Source organism: Histoplasma capsulatum (assembly GCF_000150115.1).
Source record: "Histoplasma capsulatum G186AR genomic scaffold supercont2.3, whole genome shotgun sequence".
Lineage (NCBI taxonomy): Eukaryota > Fungi > Ascomycota > Eurotiomycetes > Onygenales > Ajellomycetaceae > Histoplasma > Histoplasma capsulatum.
Window position 1 is genome coordinate 1,241,202 of NW_025544803.1, and position 21,719 is coordinate 1,262,920.

Below are 21,719 nucleotides of genomic sequence, written 5' to 3' on the forward strand. Positions count from 1 at the left end.
GTTCGCATGTTTGCTTTGTTTGCTCGTGCTATCGATAGCTGCACCGAATGCGGCTACTTTTCCCTACCCAACCTTCGCCTGAAGATTTTTTGCCAAAAAATTTCTAGCAGTTTTACTAGATAATCCCAGCCCGACAGCGAGAAAAAAAAAACCAAACACAAATCACATCTAGCAGCCTTTGTACTTATTCTCCTCTCCGCTAGTTCCTTGTGTATACCGGCCGTATTTACCTTTTAACAACGCCATGAGCGAAGAGACTAACGGGGTTTCTCCCGAGAATGCCGAGCGATGCGCCATCGGATTATCATTTGGAAACACTAACAGCTCGATTGCGTATACATCACCAGTAAGTGACATGATTGCGGTATTAATATCTTGAAGTAAAGCATTTGCTGATCATAATTTTTCTTTCTTCTTCTTACTTTAAAGGAGGGAAAAGCAGAAGTCATAGCTAATGAGGAGGGAGGTACGTTTGCACTCGGACCCGCCGCAGAACCTCTTGATCCTCAGCGACTAATGGAGTTTGCGTAGATCGCCATATTCCCTCCATTCTTTCTTACGTTGATGCAGAGGAATACCATGGAAACCAGGCCAAGATACAGCTAATCCGAAATTCCTCCAACACGGTTGCTTATTTCAGAGATTTCCTAGGAAAAGAGTAAATACTTGTTCCCCACCTTGTTTCAATCCCGGGTAATCATATTCTACAACCAGATTAGATTTTAAACTAATATCGCCAATCAAAGCTTTAAATCGATAGATCCTACTCCTTGCCATGCGTCTGCTCACCCCCAATTGCATGACTCCACGGTAGCCTTTACAATCCACGATACCACGAATGCAGAGCCTAGCACAGTGACCGTCTCAGAAATAACCACCCGCCACCTTCGTCGTCTCCGACGGTCTGCATCGGAATTCCTAGGAAAAGACGTTAATGCCGCCGTTTTCACAGTCCCAACAAACTTCTCAGATGCTCAACGCACGGCCTTGACCTCAGCAGCCAAGGATGCTTGCATTGAAGTTTTGCAATTTATCCCAGAGCCCGTTGCTTCCCTACTTGCATATGACGCTCGCCCTGAGGCTGTAGTGAAGGACAAGCTAGTCGTGGTGGCTGATTTTGGAGGCACGAGATCAGACGTTGCTGTCATTGCGTCGCGGGGCGGAATGTACACCATCCTTGCAACTGCTCATGATTATGAGCTGGGAGGCGCCCAATTGGACCAAGTTTTGATTGATCATTTTTCCAAGGAGTTCATAAAGAAGCATAAGGTGGACCCAAGGGAAAATGCTAGGAGTTTGGCCAAGCTGAAATTAGAAGCGGAACTAACCAAGAAATCTTTAAGTCTGGGTACCAATGCCACTCTGAGTATAGAAAGTCTTGCGAGTGGAGTTGACTTCAGCTCTACTGTCAACAGAACGAGATATGAGCTTTTGTCCGGCAAAGTGTTTGCAAACTTTACCCGGCTTATCGAAGAGTCCGTGAAAAAGGCTGATCTTGACATCCTTGATATTGATGAGGTTAGCTGCTCTCTCTTGGAAAAACATCCAGTTATTCAAGAGACTTCCTAGCTAACTCACAATTCCAAAACAGGTTATCCTCTGCGGAGGAACATCCCACACCCCAAAGATCGCACGGCTCGTTCAATCTCTCTTCCCCGCCACAACAACAGTGCTTGCGCCAGCCACATCGCCAACCGCCATCAACCCATCCGACCTGTCCGCTCGAGGCGCAGCCATCCAAGCCTCCCTAATCGAAGAATTTGAAAAGGACGACATTGAGCAATCGACCCACCCAATGGTCACCGTCACCCCCCACCTCGAAAAAGCCATCGGCATCCAACTCATCTCCGCAACAGATGACGCACACGCCATCTTCAAACCGCTCCTCAATGCCGAGACGGCCCTCCCCGCCCGACGCACTGCCCGATACGCCGTCCCCAAGGCCGGCGGCGACGTCCTCGTCCGTGTTTGCGAGGGCATTCGCGAGATCAAGGTTACGAAACCGGATCCCAAGCGGAAGCAGCCTGCCAAGGAAGCCGGCGGCGAGAATGACAATGAGGACGTCGATTCAGACTTCGACTCCGATGATGACGATGAGGAGGAGGAGGAGGAGATTCGAGAAGCGGTCTGGAAGGTCTCGAAACCTATTGCGGAATTTGCCATCAGGGGCGTCAAGGCCAATGGGAAAGTGGAGGTGATGGTAGGCGTGAGCGAGCAGCTGGCTGTCCAAATAATGGGTCGGGAAGTTGGTGGAAAGGATGGTGTTCGGGTTCTGGTGGATGCGCCGAAGCCAGTGGAGAATGGAAGTACATAAATGGTTTGTTGGTTCGTTTTTCTTTCTTTCTTCTTCCTGTTTCGCGTTATAAAATATGCCCTGATATGCACAAATTCCTCGTTTCCTGTTACTCACTCCGTCGGGCTATCCCCCCTTCCCCCTCCATAACCCCGCCTTGCATCCATTTTAATAATAAATAAAAAGGCATTTAGAGCAATAGATAATGTATGTGTTAGCCTGTTCCTTGGGTAACCTTTTTTTTTATGGTTGTTTTGTTTTGTTTTGTTTTTTTTTTTAACCTTTCCTTTCAGGATGTTAAAAATAAGTTACATACATATTTTCCCCTAGTAAGTAAACAAGTGAATCACAAAATCCAAAGACCAACATCCCTCCTAGTTTACCGGAAATAACCACATCTCAAAACCCCTTCCGGCGAAATTAGAAGGCAAAAAAGGCCCGTTTAATCGACACCTTCAAAAGTGGAAAGTAATAAGCCAGCCAAGTGTCCAACGCCATACGCTGCGGTTGTGGTTGTGGCAGTGCTTGAGATTTTGATAGCGAGAGTGCTTTTTGAAAAAATTGGTTTCCAATTGATCAGCAAGTAACTTTTTTCCAAGGATAGACACGAAAAGGATTTCGAATGCATTGGGGACGGGGACGGGGACGGGGACGGGGACACGATGCGAGCTCAAAACGAATGCCCATTTCCAACGCAGAAATTAAGCTATGTTAAACAACATATAGAATGCGTGCGATGAAATAAAAAACGAGGGTGGGGTGAATCCTTCGCTAATCCAATCCAATCCAAATAAAGTATTTCGACACGAGAGTAGTTTTTTTTTTTTTTTTTTTTTTTTTTTTTTTTCCCCTTCCATCCCTTTCATCATCTTCCTCAGCCAGATCATTTCGATAAAAGGCTATATGAGCCCTGGCACCCTCCATCCTCACGCGTAACCCTTGTCAACCGCGCCGTCAGTGCGAGCCCGCTGTGTATCGTGGGATTTGAAGAACCCTCTCCGTTCATGTCCCGTCGTAGCTCCACTAGCGGTAGCATTGGCCCGCCGCTTCGACCTTCCAGTCCCAGATACGCAATATAGACAGCTGGAGAGGAAGAGGAGTGCTACTGCCGTCCACATCCACGCAAATGCGTTTGGCCCGACTTTGGCCGGCTGGCCGTTTGATGAGAAGTTATTGCGTCCCTTGACATATCCGGCACTGTTGATACACACATAAGTCAGTATCCCCTGAAGAGGAAAACATGTTCATTTCACGAGAGAGTTGCTTTTGTCTGGGGTTCAAAATGGGGAAGAAAGATTTCGTATCGGGAGAGTGAACCATACGTCATTAAAGAAGATGTCAGTATCTGGAAAATAAGACCGAGCACGGCGAAGAAAGCGGAGATCCAGGCCCCAATGCGCGTGCAAAGAGCCAACAACCCAGTGAACAGCGACAAAACCACCCAAAAGACGCCGATCAACATGAACGCGAACATGAACCGTGTGATATAGAAATATCGACTAGTTCTGTTATTATTTGTTAGTTATGCGAACACCTTCTATGCTGTGCATGGATAGTATGTATATATGTATATATAGTTATGGTCTCTCTCCATCATTAAATCATACAGCGCCTCGTGGGCACATAAGGTGCACACGCAGAGAAGCATTGGATACGAAGAGGGATATAATACCCGATAAACTGAGGAGGCACACCGTCGGTAGTGTCGAAATTCCACGACGATGGCGGATCAAGAGGAAAAGCGGCTGTAGTGCCATGACAGTCATTTTTCCCATCGGAGACACCGCACACGCCCCAGAAAGTCCATCTCGATGTCTCTGGTGCCCCAGGGATGTTCGACGTATCGGCCTCGAGGAACCACGTACGATTGAGAGGGTTGGTATTCCGCGATCCGCCTATTAGTGTGAGCATCATGAGGATAAAGGCTCCAGCCGTGAACAAAAGGCCCAGTAGGGCGATAAGTGGTCCTGGCAGACCCAACGTTAGCACCTGGCTTCCATGAAACTTGGCTTTGGCATTGGGGAGCAGAGTATGAACGCACTGCCTGCACCCATAGTGTCGAAGAGTCTGCTGTTTTTGAAAACCCAGCTAACCAACGAAGCAAGTTGGCTATTCCTTGATCTAAACCAAGGACCGTGGTCTCTGGTCTCCTTTCCTGATTTCTTGAGCAAAAATCCTAACACGACTTGGTAGGGTAGGTGCTATTCTTGTAAGAAACAGATGGAGAGATCGAGGAGGAGGATACGGGACAAGGTAAGACAGCATCTCAAAGCGATTCAGAGGCAAAGAGCAGGGCAGCAAATGGGGGAGTTGACCGGGGCCCAGCAAGCCTTCCCTGCGAATAGTTAGTGTTCGCGATGACATAATGGGTCCAGCCCTTTGATCTGCGGAAGCGCAGAAGACCTCGGGAACCTTGGAAGCTGCCGATCAAGCTTCGGCCCACGGCCACGCTAACTGGAGACGACTAGTCCCGAAACCTTATTCGGGTTGAGCTTCAGCCGCATTGGGACTGGTGCGAGTCGGCTCTGGGCCACGCGTCCCGATCAAGTAAGGCCTTGCTGCCCAGCACAAACCTGCCTCTGCTTGTGTCTGCTTCTATGACGTCGGGGTTGGTCTGTCAGTTTGTTTGTCAGTCCGCCGCCAGAGGAAGCCGCCACACCGATACGATACCGGGCTGTTGTTGTTGGTGTTCGCGGATGGTGCTCGCTACTGTCCGCTCTGCTCCGGTTCCCGCTCGAGTTTTTTGTTCGGTGGGTGTACACGTCAACGAGTCTACTTGTAGTGCTCTTATACTCGGCTCAGGCTGCTAATATCAAGGATCTAGTTGGTGCCAGCTTTGACACCTGCTTTTGATTCGATCCCTTTTCTGATTGCGTACTCAATTATGGCCACGTGGGCATATCCACAACTCCCGCCAGATCAACTGAAGAAGGAGGAAGATGCCTCATTGGTAAACTCAAAACCATCCCTACCAATCTACCTGTCACTTTCGCTACCAGTACTAACTCTCCGCGTGCTAGTAGGCCCGAGAGTTGAAATGGGTCCTGGGCTCTCTGCAAGAATCTTTGGCCTCATTGCGGGAAGGTCTTCAGGAGTGTGCGGCGCTTTTAGCACCTTCACAACCAGGTTCTACGCTGGTTCTATCTTCGTTGCGGTCCGAAAATGTGAAGGGGTTTGTAACGAGGGTCGGGACCAAGATTGTAAAAGGGGTGGGTATTGTTTGTTGATAGATTTATTGTTTCCGACATTCGTTTGGCTACTTGAGGGGACATAAAACAGCCCCCCAGTCAACGCTGTCTAATAAACGCTTGTTATATCCCAGGACATCCAATTACGTTTACAATCGTTGACCCCTCCCAAAGGGTCTAATTCCACAAGATTGACAATTTCCGATGATGCTACTGGGCCGGAGATAGCACTTCGTCAGCTCGTGCTTGTGCGTCGCCTAGTCAACGAGAGTCTTGATGTGATAGACGTCAGCACATGGACTGGTGATCCCATGAATGCCAGCTTCATAGCGGGCCAATTGCGATTGCTGTATGATAACCTCAGTGAGGCTCGGTTGACGTTGAAAGGGGAAGGTGAAGAATCAAAAAAACTCTGGAACGAAGATAGCGTGGATAAGAATGTATGTTCTAGCCTCTCCTCCTTTTTGTCCTCCCCCCCCCTTTTTTTGATTTTACTGTTTTATTTTTTAACCGCACGAGCATTTTGTTGAGATAATAGTCATTTAACCCCCCACTCCCGCCCTATATGTCGTTTCATCTTTCCATCTCCGAAGCTGCTCTAGTTCTAAATCTACGAACACTCGAGCCCATATCTCCTGGCGACACACCAACAACATCCTTTGCACCTGAGATTTCACTCAGCGGATTCTCCCTGCGAGACCGCCTCTTTGGACCGCGACATCCCGTTCACGACGAGTCAGGAGATGTATTCAGTTGGAAAGGGGAGGAGGTTAAAGTGAAGGAGAAGGCTAGAGTAGAGAGTCAGGACCCGAGCCTGCTATCTGCCATGGCGAAGCTGACAGCTCTCGGGCATGAAGTTTCAAGGTGGAAAACAGCTCTAGCAGTTGTCATGGAGCAAGACGACACGGATAATGAGTGATTTGTTCATGGCTTGTAGCTTTGATTTCTATTGGCTGGACAACATCAACCAATCAAAGGGTTTCAAATCAATATTATGTAATTTACCACGTGATTCGCGCCAAAATTTCTTTGACAACCGTCGGAGATCGAGATTCTTGCGAAATACTCAGTTATCATTTTTTCTGTGCTTTTTTTTTTTATTTCAATTTTCGTAGCTGAGACTGCCGTTGCACCAGCCAAGCTATGCTCTCCAAACGATCGTCGAGGACCGTTTGCACAGCATGTTCTCAAGCTTGGGTCCAGCCCTTCTCTCTGCAAGTGCTTCAAGCTTCTCAAAAGCAACAATTCACATCACACGTTCGCAGGACGAATCACCACCATTTCCCTTCCAGTCGATCTCTAACTACTACTATTATACAAAGGCAATACCAGGCACCAGTCCGAAAAGAAAAAAATGTTACTCAACAAAGATTTACCTCCACCGCTGCCGCTGCCGCTGCCGCCGCTACCAACGACGACCTCGCTGCGAAGTCATCAAAAGAGGCTTTATTTGCTGTAATCGAAAATATATATCAAGCGGAAGATGACATTGTACAAAGCTTACAAGAACTGGACCTTGTCGACGCATTCCCTCACCTTGTTTACTCCGAAGACCTCGACCTGGTGGATACTGTTACCGCTATTGTTGGTCATCGAAATGAAGCAGAGTTGACTGCCAAGGTCGTGAGGGTCCGGCAGCAATTCCGTGATTCTCTTCCGGAAAACATGTTAAGTGAAGAAGAGATGCAATTGTATAAAACATTATATGGCGAACCGCTACCTATGGAAGAGGCTGCCACCACCGTTGAGGATGGGCCGGAACCAGACCAGCTATTTCGAGATGACGGTGAAGGAGGATGGGTTGAGATCGAACAACCCAGCGCAAATACAGCCGTGGAGGAAGAGACGGAGCACAATCTTGCAATGGCTACGGAATACGAAAATAACACCGAAACCGAAGTGGATTACAGTGAAATGTCCCTGGAGGATCGAGCAAGCTCGATAGCAAAAATGCTAGGCGGGGAAGTTGTACCGTTTACTGATTCAGAGGTGGTTTCCGAAGATGACCACGCTGATAGCAGTGGTCCGCGAACGCATCCGCTTACCACGGAGGGGAAATTCACAACCGGAACCAAAACCTTATTTCTACCTTATGACAGCATGACGAAACCGATATCCCGTATGCTTTCAGCTTACTCCAACAAACATCTCGCAGAAACTGCACACAGACTGTTTGGTGGGGCAAATTTGCCCTACTCCACGTCTACCCCTCCCAAGAACATCCCTCCAACCCCTATCCAGCTAGATGCAGGACAGCGTATCATGTCAGAGATAGAAAGTCATGCTTTCCTTGCGGTCCTCTACCCTGGTATATACGCTTCGGTACTTCCTGTTCTTGTCGAAGTGCGCAAACGGCTAGGCTCGAAATGGCTTCGCGATTTGATGGCTCAAAAGGATGGCCCGAGGGTTCTTGATGTCGGAGGAGGTGGAGCAGGAATTCTAGCCTGGAGGGAAGTGTTGAAGGCTGAATGGTCCTTAATGTCCCCCAACAGGCCACCAGGCAGCCCTATCCCGTTCGGGAGGTCGACAGTTGTAACAGGATCCCACGCGTTGCGACATAGAGCGAGCCAGTTGTTGGAGAACACCACATTCCTTCCCCGCTTGCCCGATTATGTGCACGTGCGCGACCAGTTGACAACAGCTGACGAACGGCCTCCTCCACAGCGCAAGCAGTTCGATGTCATCATCGCCCCACATACAATATGGCCAATACGTGAGGATTATCACCGGAAGGAGCATGTGGAAAATTTATGGTCGCTTCTCAATCCGGATGGAGGGGTGCTTATCCTTCTTGAAAAAGGGATTCAGCGGGGATTCGAGGCTATTGCGGGTGCCCGCGAGATGATTCTTGAGCGATTGATTGCGTCGCCCGGATCAACTGAGTATGAAAATCCAACTCAATCTCCGGAGTCCGAGAGATTTTTTCAGAAAGGAAAGGGGATGATCATAGCTCCTTGCACCACCCACGCCAAGTGCCCTATGTATACAAATCCAGGGAAGTCAATCGCGCGCAAAGATTTTTGCCATTTCCAACAACGCTATATCCGGCCCCCGTATCTACAACGTATCAAGGGCGCCAAAGACACGAACCATGAAGACGCAAAATTCAGCTACGTCGCGGTGCAACGAGGTACTGATATGAGAGAGACGCACGGCATCATTCAGGGCCAACGAGCAACCGATGCGGCTTTTGCTGGATTCGAAAACATCCCAATCGATGTGGGCAACGTCGAAGGTAACGCTGCAGGGGAGACAATCCCATTCCACACCCTCTCCCTCCCACGACTGATCCTCCCACCGCTGAAGCGCCAAGGCCATTCCACGCTAGACCTCTGCACTCCTGCAGGCAAGATTGAGCGGTGGACGGTCCCACGCTCGTTTAGCAAACAGGCCTACCGTGACGCCCGTAAGTCCGCTTGGGGCGATCTATGGGCGTTGGGTGCCAAGTCGCGCTCACCACGCAACATCAAGCTTGGCTTCGTCGATGATCAGAGTGGCGGTAAGAAGTTTGAGAGGCGCGTGCGCAAGCAATCGTTGGCTGACGATATGGCGGATGAGGAATATCAACTTGGCACTTCCGGTACTTCTGGAGAGGTAATGGAGGAAGGAGAGGGGGAGGATCGTGGAATGAACGATCTCCGGGAGGCGATGGGCCGGCTGGATCCCTCTGGACGCAGGGAGCGGAGTAGTAGGAAGCCGGAGAAGCGGAAGAAAGTTCCGGCTTGGGTGAAGAAGATGGAGGTACGGAAGGAGAGGAAGGCGAGGCGGATTAACGATTTTGAAGGCGTGTAATTTCACGTTTCGCAGGAAGGACAGTGTAGGATGGATCGATTCGGAGCGGACTGTGTTACTGGATGGGCATTGGCGGGCGGCGTTTTGAAATTTCAATCTACAGATGTGGAATCGAGGAAAAATAGGACGACTACCGGATCCGATTTAGAATGTTTGTTTTGCACATTTTTGCTGGACCATATCACGTATGTATAATAGATAGGGTACTAGCTCTCTCCTTTCTTAGATTGGGGGCGGTGCCTTTTTTTTTGTCAGGGGACTTGGGTCATGGCGTGGAATCTTCTCTCAGCTCGAATGCTTTATAAAATGAGCACATGTACAGTACGTATACGATACCATAGAGAGTACACTCGATCTGCGTTGCATCGAAATAATTTATACAGATCTGAGATCAAACCAATGTTCCTAGGATTCTCAATTTTATCATCTGCAACCACGCTCTGCCTCCTCGCCTAAACTTTTGTAAGTTGTTTAAATCCTCCCCCATATTTCCTCCTCTACCACCCCGGCAAACAAAGCAGGGAACAACCATCCAATCCATATCTTCAGTACGTTGTTAAGTGAAGATCAACAGTGAGTATCGGCAGTCATACTGCCGAATGGTTATCTTTAATCAAGATATGAAGTCCTTATTCACCCCAGACTTCGTCTATGGAAAATTGGAGCTGCTCGAGCCGGGACGAACAGGCTCGGTTTTGTCATAACAATTTAGATAGTTAATTTCAAGGACATCTCCGACATCACCAATCGCCAGCCGTCCATCTATCCCGATACCGCGGTTCTCCCATTATCCGCATGGCCTTCATAGCGGCGAGACCGATGCATGCTTATGGTGCAACAACTGCTTGAATACGCATGAAAGGTAAACCAATCTTCTCCCTGTTCAATGTATGCGGTCGACGTCGTAAGATCCATCCACGTGGGAGTATTTCCTACTGACGTATTGAACATAATATCGTAAACAATACGACTCATTTCTCTCCCGCACATAATATAAGTTGAGCGTAACACATTGTGCGCTTGGTTGCATCCAACAGATCCTTTTCTCTCGCTCAGCAACGGACCCGCTTCACTGCGCCGCCATACTTTTCCTCAACTGCCTCTCCCTCTGCTTCGACTGCAACTCCAATCTCTCAACTGTATATCGTAGACGCTCTTTTTTCTGCACCAACTTGCGCAGTTCCGCCGCTCGTGCCGTCGCGGCTGTCTCCATCACATTCTTCCCTGTCGACAGCGGCTTTCTCGCCTGCTGCAAGTTGTTCCTTCGTCGGGAAGCGAATGGGTTATTGTTATTGTTGTCGTCGCCGTCATCATCATCGTGAGATAATCTACCCTGCTGCAACTCGCATTTAGCTTTGAGGGATTGTTCGCGGCGGGCTAGCTTGTCAATGTGGTTGGAGGCCAGGGAGAGAAGGTGTGCGATGCTTGGATTAATTTCATCATGAATGGCCTTCTGAGCTTCGCGGACTGTTGGCTCGGGAAGGAGTTCGAAGTGCTGAATATTGTTACTGTTATTAGATTGTTTTGGGAAGATTATTAGCAGTCGGAGATAACGCGAGGCGAACTTACCCGTGTGGTCTGGAGCACTTTGCAAATGCGCGGGAAGTCATTTACCCCCTCGTCGAGAATATTGATTGAAGACTCTAGTAATTGGAGGGACGTCTGTAGGGAAGATACAGAAGAGGAGAGTGAGGACGCCATCTCTCGTCTATCATTATCCTTGCCGGAACATCGTCAACAATGTATCGAAGCTGGTGTAAATATCGATTAAAACAGCTATATCACGTGATACATACCTTCCTCTACTATCTCTCGCCAGCAACCCAGAACAAACACCTCAAGCATCATCGTATCTCAGCCATCTATCCCACCCACCAGCTGGCGCACATCAGGCCCTCTCTCCCTCACCCACACAGCCTTCGACCATGTCTCTACTAGGACGAAAATACGCGGCGCCAGTCGGTATGTTAAATACTCCAACCCACAGATATCCCGATCGACCCAATCGTAACTCATGCTGACCCAAAATTTCTCTTCTATAGCCCGACCAATGCTTCCTTTCTTCGCTGCCGGTATGCCGCATTAACTTCCTCATTAGACACCCTTCGTGTCGCCCATTCCTCGAAGAGCTTCTCATAACGAACGGAAGAATGATGCGAAGTTAAATTACTAACCGGGATTCATGATCTTAGGCCTCATTATCCTTTACGGCGTCAATGGATTCGCGAACGTTATGATGGAAAGTAAGTGGCCACCTTGTCGCCACATTCAATGTTCGGCCTCTTGTCTCCAGATAATGGATCAGTAGCGCGAATTAATTGCGGAGAGTCATGGAGGAGCATGTGTACTGAGTATTTGTCTCACATTTACAGCCCCTGAGTTCAAGAACGATCCCCGCAACCCAACCGCGAAGCCGCTCAAGCCTGAGGAGAAGCATTAAACACAGGAGAAGGTTCCTTTCTTCTTAATGTTCGTCTGGAGGGGATAATCCGTTTGACAGTGGCGATTAAGATAACCGGGCGGGAATAAATGCTTTGCATATGTACATTGAATAGAGATGGATTGAACGTCCAATAAATTCCCTTTATTTTACCATTTGATCTTCCACAACCTCCGGATGTTCCTTACGGATATATTTTCTCTCGGGAATTGTAGCCTGGTTGGTGGTTCCCCTCGTTGTCATTGTGCAGGTTGTATTTGGAGCCATAGACAAATTCAAACGCGCCACCACAACATTCCCAAGTTATATATGAGACATGCATCCTATAATGCTTCATTACCATATTATATTTGTTCATACTTACTCAATTGCTCCCAGTTCCTCCCGTAGATTGCAGTGCATAAATTTCGCACAGCGTCGAATTGCCATTGGGTGCGCTAACCCGATTTGGTCCAATGTCCAGATTTCGCCGATGAACTGATATATCAAACCCTTAACGAGATGTTAGACTCCATCCTCCACCACAGCCATCACTCTTCGCAATTCTCAAGACAAGGAAACAGCGGGAGCTTTTCCCTGCGAACTGATAATTATGTCTCAGTTTCGCGCCAAAAAGCTGGACATTGCCGGGTTCATCAACCCGCGCATCATCAGAGATCACACAAAGCGACAAGTCTTCAAACAATTTGAACCTGAAAGGTAATGAAATACCCGATCACCCTGCGATCTACAATTCCTTTATCACTATAATATCCAAAGCAATATATATTATAAAAGCCGAACGCAACTTGCTAACCTCTACCAACACTCTCTAGACAAGCTCTTCGCTACCTCGTCCGCAACACTTCTCTCCCCATGCGTGTCCGCGCCCAAGCCCAACTCAAGCTCTCCCAAATGCACTGCTACACCAATCCCACACAGATCAAGAACAGATGTACGGCCGGAGGCATAGCGAGGGGTGTTTTCAGAGATTTCAGACTGGGAAGGGTGAGTGCTCAATATTTCCAAATTCATGTTTGCACTTCTGTTTTGGCTGCCGTGTGCTGACGGACGATTCACTTTGCACAGTTCCAATTCCGTATGCAAGCCCTTGCTGGAAAACTTCCAGGTGTCAGGAAGGCGAGTTGGTAATATATTTGAGCGAATATATGGGCGTATTCCGCTGTTTCTCAATCTGGTTATTATTTGCTTTCCGGCGTTTTTGTTTTTTTTTTTTGTTTTTTTTTTTTTTTTAATTCTTGCATTTTTAGGATTGGGAGTGTGTAATCGATAAATATGTAAGTTATGTGTAGTAGTTATATTATGAGAATATATTAAAATTTCAGCATTTGCTATTCAATTTTGTGTTCCTGGTATTTCTCGCGCTTTTAGCTGCCTTATCCAGGTAACCTGTGTCAACCAACTTTCTTCATATCTCCAACATCAGTAACGGAACCCCAGAACCATTTCCTCGAGCATGCAATGGGATATCCGTATGCGATATCTGAGATCTCTAAGTTCGTTTTGTTTATATCTATTTTCTCTCTTGAATAAAATATCTGAAACATAGCGGCAGGCCGCAGCCATTTTTATTTGCTTTTCATCTCGTGTTTCTGTTCCGTGACGCCTTCACTGTGTTCTCATTCACCTCATTCACGCTCCATGAAATCATTTCGTCTGACAGTTCTCCTTCTGTTCTTTAAATACCTCTCTTATTTATCGTAAATACAACCAAACCTTTCTCTCTTTATTTTTCTCTCTTCAATGCTAACTCCACTCCTTTCCTTCTTTTCTTTTTTCTACTCACATCTACTACTGCCCATATACCGCATCTCCAGCCGAAGCATCATGTTTGTCTTCCGGGCAGAAGCCTTGCCCAAGGATCCTGTCTTTCCTGCTGATTTGAAGCAGCTCGGGTATGCTCCACGTATAACTTGATCATGGTTCTTAGTCCGTTTCCATAGAAATAATACAGTTCATTGAGCTAAGATGAAGCCCTCGAACAGCTACTTCATCAACGATCAGGACCAGATCAAGAAGATTTCGAACCCAGAAGAGGACTTTGTCTTCAAAATAAATACCAATGACCGCTACAATGAAATGCAGAAAGAAGCTATGAATAGTATATATATCTCTACTTATTCTTCCGCTACTGCTGTATTCCTCTGGCGCATTTGCATGTTTTCATGCAAAAAACAACGGAGAAGCTACACTGCGTGTGTCAAACTGTATACATGGCTGACTCCATGAAACGATTATTTAATTTTTTTCGGAAAATAATTAGCATGTATCCGACACATCGTCGCTTCCCGTCTGCTCAATCTGGGCCTCGAGACTCTCCGTCTCCCGATTGGCGCTGCCGCAAACTCTCAACATGTGCCTATTCTGACATCCCCAGCCTTCCAGTCCCAACCCCGTCTCATCGTCGTGTTTGGCGAGCCGACCCAAGACCTGGGTATCTGGGCGTATCGTGTCATCGGCAAGGAGGGTATCAATATTGGCTCCGCTGTAAACTTTGCAGCTGCGATCCTAGGCAATAACATCTGCCCGAGGGACTCTGGGTGCCAGACAATCGACACTAACATTGCTAACGCAAATAATAACCCACACCAGGATAACGGCTCTAGCTTCCCTGCAGGAACTGGGTTTATTCTGACAAATCCAGGGCAGCTGGTATGGCACTGCGCCAAAGAGCAGGCTATGTCGCTGCCAATGTGGCATGCACTTCCTCGACGCAGCGCCGTGGAGCCGCCTATGCGGATGACGTTCCGGAATAAAATCCCCGGTAACGAGACATGGCAGGATCACATTACTTATGTCTTTGAGGAGGTGCTGGGGAAACTTGCCGCGCCGGATGTGAGGATCGATATCATTGGGCTGGCGGAGGGTGGTTTGGGCGCCGTGAGATATTTGGCAGAACATTGTAAGTTTTATGTTTCGCGTAAACATATATATATATATATATGTCCTATGACGGACCCCACTTTTCAATCCAACGCCCTCCTTAACAAGCAGCACAGGGACAGCCTGGAAACCCCGCATCTCCTCTCTCTGCCTCAGCAACCCCCTCCACGACACAAACCACCTACACCCACCAGATTTCGCCAACTTCATGTCCACGCGCAGTCGCGCCTACTTACTCTCTGAAAAACCGCTAAACACGCCAGTCGCTGGCCGCTACGAGTTCGGCTGCAACTGCTATTCTTCCGGGGAGGCGCTGAATGTCGAATCAATTATGCCCAGGGCTTGGGGTGGTATGTTGAAGTGGCTCGATGCTATGTTTGAAGATAGCGGTCTGGAGGAAGTTGAGGTTATCGTTGGGGAGAATGAGGTGGGAGAGGACGGCGGGGTGGATGTGGATGTAGTGGGCTGAGTGGATAGGGTGTATGTTTGGGCTTGCGGAAAGAACAGAATTTTCTTTTTACCTTTTCGTTTTTCTTTCTTTCTTTCTTTCTTTCTTTCTTTCTTTTTTTGAAGTTATTTTCTAAACGTTGAATACCCCATTGCCGTTATTCCGTGTTGTTTTGGGGGGCGCTGCATGGATACATCTGGGTGGGACGGTAGTTTGGGCAAACCTCATAATGAAAGGGATAACAAATTCAATTAAATTATTTGAACCATAGAAGTCCCATGTTCTAAACACTATTTTGCCCCAGTAGGCAACTCAATCAAATTCCAGCTAGATATGCCACTAGATGGAAAGAGAAGGGTAATGGAAACGAGAAGCAAGTCCCCATCGACTCCGCACCGAACTTATGCAAGATGCACAGCAATATGTGCCAAAAAAAAATTACATATATATTTATATATCCACAGCTGTTAAGTCACATAATATATCTGGGGGTATTCGCTCCGTAACTAGCGCCCAACGCTATGCAGAAGACAGGGTGAGCCATGTACAGTAACAGGACGAACCCCTATTCACTTCGCTTTCCCAGCCCCTCCTCGCCATGATTCAAACGTGGGCACACACCCCCAAGAACAAACTTCACTCATAAACGGGAGGGGCTTCATCGCCACCCCCGCGATCCGAAATCTCTCCACCTTAGATGCACGTGAAGAATCATGATCATCCTCATAGCCGCCGTCATTATATCGACTCACACTATACGACTCACAATCCCACCACTCGATCCACTGGGCGCGTGTAATCACAAATGACCGCGCACAAACCGGACACTTCTTGCCGCCTGCATCTCGGACCTTTTCAGCGTGTTTTAGAAGGTCAAGGATAATGGCAGGTCCAGCGAAGGTGACCGGGTCGATGAGATGCGAGATTTGGGGTCCACGGTTGTAGGCGCGAAGGGCGAGGTCGCAGAGACTGGGAGAGCGCATTGACGATGCTGATGCAGAAGAAAAAGGAGGAAGTGGGGGTAGGGTGCTGGTGTTAGAATTGGTGGTTGGCTCGGTTGTGTCAATTGGACGTCCCTCTGCGTCGAAAAATTGCACCTTACCTCTTGCAATAGGAACGGGTATGGGCCTTGAGCCTGCGGATCTTGGACATATTTTTGTGGATGAAGGCGGGCTCATGACTTCAGCTACGACTTCTTGCTGGTTTTCATCTGACTCGAAATGATAATGCCATTCTGCCACATTTGAGCTATCAGGCATCACAAACGGGTTCGGATGTACAGTCAGCTGTTTCATGTGCGTGTCGCATTTCTGCAATAGGTGGAACACCTCAATCGGCAGATACGAGAGCTGGTTCCCTGCCACATTCAGTTCGCGCAGCTTTGTCAGGTTGCCGATGGCGCCCGGGATCTGTTCGAGCTCGTTGTGGCGTACGCTTAGCACTCTGAGATTGGAGAGCTCGAAGACTTCGGCTGGTAGGGTTTTCAGTTGATTGTTTGTCATGAACAGACAGAGGAAGGGCTCGAAGGAGCTAAAAAATTGCTCGTGGTTGGCGCGGGCTAAAGAGGATATTTTATCCATCTCCTCAATGATGGGGTATTTTGTGAATTGCGAGACTGGTCGGAGGAGGCCGGGGGGAATAGTGCGCAGGTTAAGATTTCTAAATCTATGTTAGCAGCAGAAGATGTTTTATTTCCTCTAGAGTGCCGAGAATTGAAACAAGGCGGAAATAGGAAGGCCTTAAGGCATATGCATACGAGATGTCAATAAACTCATGACCCGTCTCAAGACAATCCGCGATAATTTGCCGCGCGTGGCGATGTTGATATGGCTCGTCCACCTGCATCGGCTTGGTAGAATTCTCTCTAGCAACTTGACGACTCCGTGCAAATGCAGGGCCGCATAAGAGCGCAGCTTGCTGTTCCCCAGCTTCCCTATCTCCATTCCTGCCTTTAGTAGCAGCACCTACACCACCAATATCCGTAGTATAAGACGGGCCAAGAACAAAACGCTCATGGTGATCATTCCCCTCCAATCCGCTCCTATTTGACAATGCCGACTCCACAGAATCATCGCTGCCGAGCCACACCCCACTGTCTAAATTGCGCTTGTTTTTAAACTCCGTCCGCCTCCTCTTTTCAGTCACGGCATCGTTATTCTTCTTTCCTTCCTCCTTTCCCCACCATGTACCTCGATATTGCCGTTTCCTCTTTGTCTTCGTCTGTGCCTTATTGCCGCTGCTACCAGAACGCGTCGGCGCGTTCCCCAACTGCTGCTGTTGTTCCTGCTGCTCAGGGCTATTACGATAGTTCTCGAGCGCGGAAGATTGAAAATCATCACTGGAGAACAGCGGGGGGTCGCTGGACGGTAAGTTGCAGTCGAATGTGAAATGGTCGCTGCGGTGAGGGAGGTGCCCGGGCAAAGCTGGTTGACGGGCGCGACGCGGTGGTGGGAGCGGGATGTCGCGTTCCATTTTGACAATTTTATATATATATGTATATCGGATAGCTATCTATTCATGGCATGTTTGAACTGTGGTTCTCTTCGTTTGAGTCCCAATTGTGCAGCTTGGAAGCTGTCCAAACAAAAGGGTAGAGCACAAAATATTGATGCGAAGTCGCGCGAGATAAACAAGGATGTTCGTTATCCGGGAATGACTAAGCCGGACCCTGATTTCGGCCGGAAAAACTTAATTCCAATGCTGGAGTTTGTTCCTGACACCACCAAATTTGGAATTTTGGTTCCTGTGGGAGAATATCAAACACGTTTTGAAAGCTACTCGGATTGCGGTTACAACGTGCTAGAAATAGAAACCGTTTGTCGCATCCAACATTTGACAGCTAGCTTAATCTTTTCAAACGTTTCTTTTCATTTCTTTCTTCCTTTTCAGCTTTATTGACATTGACAGAGAATCTAGACCATGCATCTTTCTAAATCTCAGAAGCCTTGTGGGAAGGCTTTCAAGGAGTAGAGTGTAACAGAGCTATAATAGTGTATGGATGGGAGCTGTGACAACCAACTATTTGTATTATGTACAGTACATCCTCTTAATTGTTAATTGACTACTACTGGGCCCGTTATAAATGCACCGTGCCTTGGTAGGACCCGAAGAATCCATTCACTTGAGATGACAGGCGAAAAATGGCGGCGAAAGAGCAGATTTGAAGCCCGTATGAATTGCATAATTGGCGTCGATGAGAGTCGCAACACAAAGTACAAGCCAGTTCGTGGCATGAAGAGAATAAATGGTGAAATAAATAAATAAATTGACAAGTGAGTTATAATACGTATGTCTGGGGTATGACTGACTCCCTGCAGAAAATGCCACAACGAGCCCTGCCTGCTAAATGAAATATGCAGAGTGAACAGGGAGGGAAAAGTGGTGGGGGGGGGGGGGGGGAACACGAAACGAGCCAATTTGCAACATCAGAGGTGATATAGGACCGAAAAATATGTCATTTGTTTTCATTTGTTGTTTCTTTGTCTTTTGCGCCTGTCACGCCTCAGACCGAAAATTGAGAATAAATAAAGTTAATAAATACATAAAATGCATGGGAGGAAGAAGAGAAAGAAGCCCGGTTCGCTGTCGTTTCCTCAATATTTCAAAACTTGTCAGTATAGTAACGCACACAACATATATCATAACCATATGATGCGTACACTGACAAGGACGAAGTGAAAAGAACAAATAAAATGGCGGTAAATAAAAGATAGATAGATAGACAGAAAGGAAGAAGGGTAGTGAATTAGAATAGAAGCGATCATCCAGGCTCATCATCGAAGCCACCCAAAATATAATAGGTATTGTTATTGTTCCAATAAAGCAATGAGATATTCCTGTTTACGGGTGGGGGGTAGGGTAGTGTCCATAGTCATAAAATGAAGTTTAAGGTAGTAAATAACAATAAGAAGAGTAAGTTTGAGAAAGAAGCAAGGGGGTTGTATCATTGAGAATAAAGTAGTAAGCAAGAAGTAATAGGCAAGGTAGAATCGTTCAAAAAGGGTTTGCCGTATAACAAACATGAGAATTAAATAAAAGGCGACCGGGTCTTTTAAGTTGGAAACGGGTTATGTTAATGGGAAAAGAGAGGAAAAGCGGGAAGGTTGTTTCGCAGCGAAGAAAGCGGGTGAAAGGGATGGGATGGGGTTGTCGGGTAGAAGCGAATATGGATTGCGCTGGATGCGTTCGTGCGCAAACGATTGGCGGAAGGGACATGCTGTGGTGAGTTGGGTCTGCCTGCTCCGTGTTGTCTTGTCTGTCGCGTTCGACTCTCGAATTGGAATCTCCATCCAAAGCCAGAGTCGAACGGGGATACTGTGTCATTGAAATAAATTCCGAATTTGGCAATGAGCACACAAGACAAATGAAAAAAAAAAAAAAAAAAATATTGGATATATGTATATGGATGGATTTTCGGATAAGTTTCCAATGAGCCCCCCATATACCTTACACCAATAATGGGGTAAAATAAAGTGGGTATCTTTCGAAGAGAACAATAAAAAATCGTATACAAAAGTTAATGAAAACAGCAGTGCCACCAAAACCCCCTAGGTGTCAATCAATCCGTCAATAATCAATCAATCCATCAATCATGTGTTGGTTTTATCTTTGCTTCCTCTGCAAGCCCTTCTCTCCAATTCACTTCCCCGACTCCCGCTTCCTTCACCACTCCACACCCATTTCCGATTAGCTTCTTTTCTTCAAAGGATTTTAGAGCGCCGCGCCTAGGATCACGGCGAGACCTCCAGCCATCAGCATTGGCATCGCGGTTGGTGCTGCAGCAATGGCAATGTTTGGCGTGGAAGACGAAGAGGCATCTGCCGTTGTAGATGCAGCAGCCGTGGGAATTATGGTAGTGGCCCCGATGGTGGAGGAGCTGGCGACGGAGCGGATGATGGTCACAGTGATGGTGTTGGTGGTCGTGGTGGTTCTCGTGGAGGTGACCATGCTATCTTCAGCAGCTACGAGCTGAGTCGCAAGCAGAAGGAACAGCGCGGAGAAAAAAGAGAGGATATTCATTTTTGGTTCTTCGTTTCTGCAGCGATTCTGTGTATATGTATGTAGGAGGTGGTTGGTCCTTGTGTTGGTTTATGTAACCGAAACCCACTCAGACTGGACAAGAAGGGAATATTGGTCTGGGTTGTTATCGGTAGGCGCCCTGCGACGATAATTTCGTATTATGGATCGGAGTCGGCTGAGAGACCGTAGGTTTGCGAGGGCAAAGGAGACTAGCTCTTCAGTTGATGTAGCTTGGATTCGCAAATCGAGATGGGAGGGATTCAGGCGCTGCTGGATCTAAATGGGGGGGATTCTCTGGCCTGATCGAGCGCAGGGACGTGAGGGTGCGAAACGATTCAAGAGTCGGAAATACAGCTGGTAAAAGAGAGCGTAAAGAGCGCGGCTCACACGAAATGGGATGAAGGCTTAAAGAGCGTGGGTGGTTGGGAAATGCCTGGGAGCGAAAAGAGCGGTATTTCGCGACTGAAAAGGGAGAGTTGGCAAGGGGAGGGAACGAGGAAAAAACCACAATAACCAGGGGGCACGATGTTGAATAAATAATAACCAAGATCCGTGTATTATCATCGTCCTTAGCGGCCGCCACAACACCCCAAGTTCACGCGCTAACAACAACGAAAGTTAGCAACACAATTTAACTGAGCAAACTCTGTTCCCCACCCAACCAAGCACCAGCTTTCCAATTGTTTAGCCCCCATCCATTGCCGACCAAGGGACCAGCAGGGCGGCCCAAGCCAAGCGCAGCCGGGCAAACCTCTTAGATGAAGTATTTCTTGCGGAAAACCAAGGAACAATGATACTCTGCTTACTGCTTGCGGGTTCGGCAACCAACTTCTCTCTTGCCAGGTTCCACGGTTTGGCTTCCTTTTGCCCCTGTGTGTGCCTGGATCTCAACCATCTCACGCCATTAGCGCATGCCCTGATTGGATTTCGTCCTTTCAACATTGAAGAAAAGCCCTTTGACTCCGTTGGGTCCACGTTGGCCAACCTTGAACGCGAAGGAAGACGGACGACGTTGGGCCCTGGTACTGGCAAGGCGCTGCCCCATTACTATCGAATGTATTATTTATTCTGACTTTGTTCTTCCAGCAGCGAAAGAATAAACTCTGACAAGATTCTTGACATGTCATAATAATAAAATTACCGATCTCTTCGCTCCTTGTATTTTATCCAAGGCTAATGTAATTCGATACGTTGGACCGAGCTTCTTGGCTGCTTACCGCCTGTCATCACCGGCTGAAACGAAGGCCCCTGTTTATTTCATGCGAGCACAGATTGCACAGATGAGAAAACCGGGAAAAATGCACGGCGGGAAATGCTGCATCATTGTTCAACAAGCAACAAACATTTTCCTCTCCTTTTTTCCCCACCAACAAACAAAGGAGAAGAAACAGAACTTTTTCCAGTTGATATCCGCATTACGATGACAACCCTTAACCCCTTGAAGGGCTTGCTGTTTCTGCTGCCGCAGTGACAGAGAGTTCAACTGCTCTCCTCGGACTCGATGAAAGCATGGACTTCGCTCCGGGTAGTTGATAATGGTAATCAAAAAACGGACACCAAAACCTTGCTCGCGTCAATAATTGAAAGCCAATCTCCAACAATGCTGTCTTGTGGTTGGCCCGTACCCTTGACGTGACGAGAGCGCTTGGAAGATCG

At 47.7% G+C, this 21,719-nt stretch overlaps 10 protein-coding genes across 10 annotated transcripts; 6 read left to right on the forward strand and 4 right to left on the reverse strand.

Moving 5' to 3' along the window:
* Positions 1-244: 244 nt before the first annotated feature.
* On the forward strand, positions 245-2,660 carry HCBG_02577 (hsp7-like protein; the record flags this gene model as incomplete). Its single annotated transcript, XM_045429626.1, has 4 exons — positions 245-346; positions 430-466; positions 761-1,518; positions 1,592-2,660. The coding sequence occupies 4 exons, from the start codon at positions 245-247 to the stop codon at positions 2,312-2,314; spliced, it is 1,620 nt and encodes a 539-aa protein (XP_045289521.1).
* Positions 2,661-3,133: 473 nt separating this feature from the next.
* On the reverse strand, positions 3,134-4,498 carry HCBG_02578 (uncharacterized protein; the record flags this gene model as incomplete). Its single annotated transcript, XM_045429627.1, has 4 exons — positions 3,134-3,490; positions 3,616-3,798; positions 3,966-4,260; positions 4,335-4,498. 4 exons carry the CDS (start codon positions 4,345-4,347, stop codon positions 3,220-3,222), a joined length of 762 nt encoding a protein of 253 aa, XP_045289522.1.
* Positions 4,499-4,874: 376 nt separating this feature from the next.
* On the forward strand, positions 4,875-6,568 carry HCBG_02579 (uncharacterized protein; the record flags this gene model as incomplete). Its single annotated transcript, XM_045429628.1, has 5 exons — positions 4,875-5,043; positions 5,118-5,243; positions 5,317-5,502; positions 5,616-5,921; positions 6,020-6,568. 4 exons carry the CDS (start codon positions 5,178-5,180, stop codon positions 6,398-6,400), a joined length of 939 nt encoding a protein of 312 aa, XP_045289523.1.
* A 56-nt stretch (positions 6,569-6,624) lies between these two features.
* Positions 6,625-9,273, forward strand: HCBG_02580 (37S ribosomal protein Rsm22; the record flags this gene model as incomplete). Its single annotated transcript, XM_045429629.1, has 1 exon — positions 6,625-9,273. The coding sequence occupies one exon, from the start codon at positions 6,625-6,627 to the stop codon at positions 9,271-9,273; it is 2,649 nt and encodes an 882-aa protein (XP_045289524.1).
* A 379-nt stretch (positions 9,274-9,652) lies between these two features.
* On the reverse strand, positions 9,653-11,009 carry HCBG_02581 (uncharacterized protein; the record flags this gene model as incomplete). Its single annotated transcript, XM_045429630.1, has 2 exons — positions 9,653-10,768; positions 10,843-11,009. 2 exons carry the CDS (start codon positions 10,972-10,974, stop codon positions 10,343-10,345), a joined length of 558 nt encoding a protein of 185 aa, XP_045289525.1.
* Positions 11,010-11,107: 98 nt separating this feature from the next.
* Positions 11,108-11,863, forward strand: HCBG_02582 (F1F0 ATP synthase subunit i; the record flags this gene model as incomplete). The annotated part of the gene is made up of 4 exons (XM_045429631.1): positions 11,108-11,235; positions 11,316-11,345; positions 11,466-11,516; positions 11,646-11,863. 4 exons carry the CDS (start codon positions 11,199-11,201, stop codon positions 11,711-11,713), a joined length of 186 nt encoding a protein of 61 aa, XP_045289526.1.
* A 442-nt stretch (positions 11,864-12,305) lies between these two features.
* HCBG_02583 (mitochondrial 40S ribosomal protein MRP2) lies at positions 12,306-12,844 on the forward strand (the record flags this gene model as incomplete). The annotated part of the gene is made up of 3 exons (XM_045429632.1): positions 12,306-12,412; positions 12,529-12,700; positions 12,782-12,844. The coding sequence occupies 3 exons, from the start codon at positions 12,306-12,308 to the stop codon at positions 12,842-12,844; spliced, it is 342 nt and encodes a 113-aa protein (XP_045289527.1).
* A 389-nt stretch (positions 12,845-13,233) lies between these two features.
* Positions 13,234-15,065, forward strand: HCBG_02584 (uncharacterized protein; the record flags this gene model as incomplete). The annotated part of the gene is made up of 4 exons (XM_045429633.1): positions 13,234-13,608; positions 13,699-13,814; positions 13,977-14,615; positions 14,713-15,065. 4 exons carry the CDS (start codon positions 13,541-13,543, stop codon positions 15,063-15,065), a joined length of 1,176 nt encoding a protein of 391 aa, XP_045289528.1.
* A 405-nt stretch (positions 15,066-15,470) lies between these two features.
* On the reverse strand, positions 15,471-17,624 carry HCBG_02585 (leucine rich repeat domain-containing protein; the record flags this gene model as incomplete). The annotated part of the gene is made up of 2 exons (XM_045429634.1): positions 15,471-16,703; positions 16,801-17,624. 2 exons carry the CDS (start codon positions 17,514-17,516, stop codon positions 15,614-15,616), a joined length of 1,806 nt encoding a protein of 601 aa, XP_045289529.1.
* Positions 17,625-19,442: 1,818 nt separating this feature from the next.
* Positions 19,443-20,542, reverse strand: HCBG_02586 (uncharacterized protein; the record flags this gene model as incomplete). Its single annotated transcript, XM_045429635.1, has 1 exon — positions 19,443-20,542. One exon carries the CDS (start codon positions 20,061-20,063, stop codon positions 19,755-19,757), a length of 309 nt encoding a protein of 102 aa, XP_045289530.1.
* Between the last annotated feature and the right edge of the window lie 1,177 nt (positions 20,543-21,719).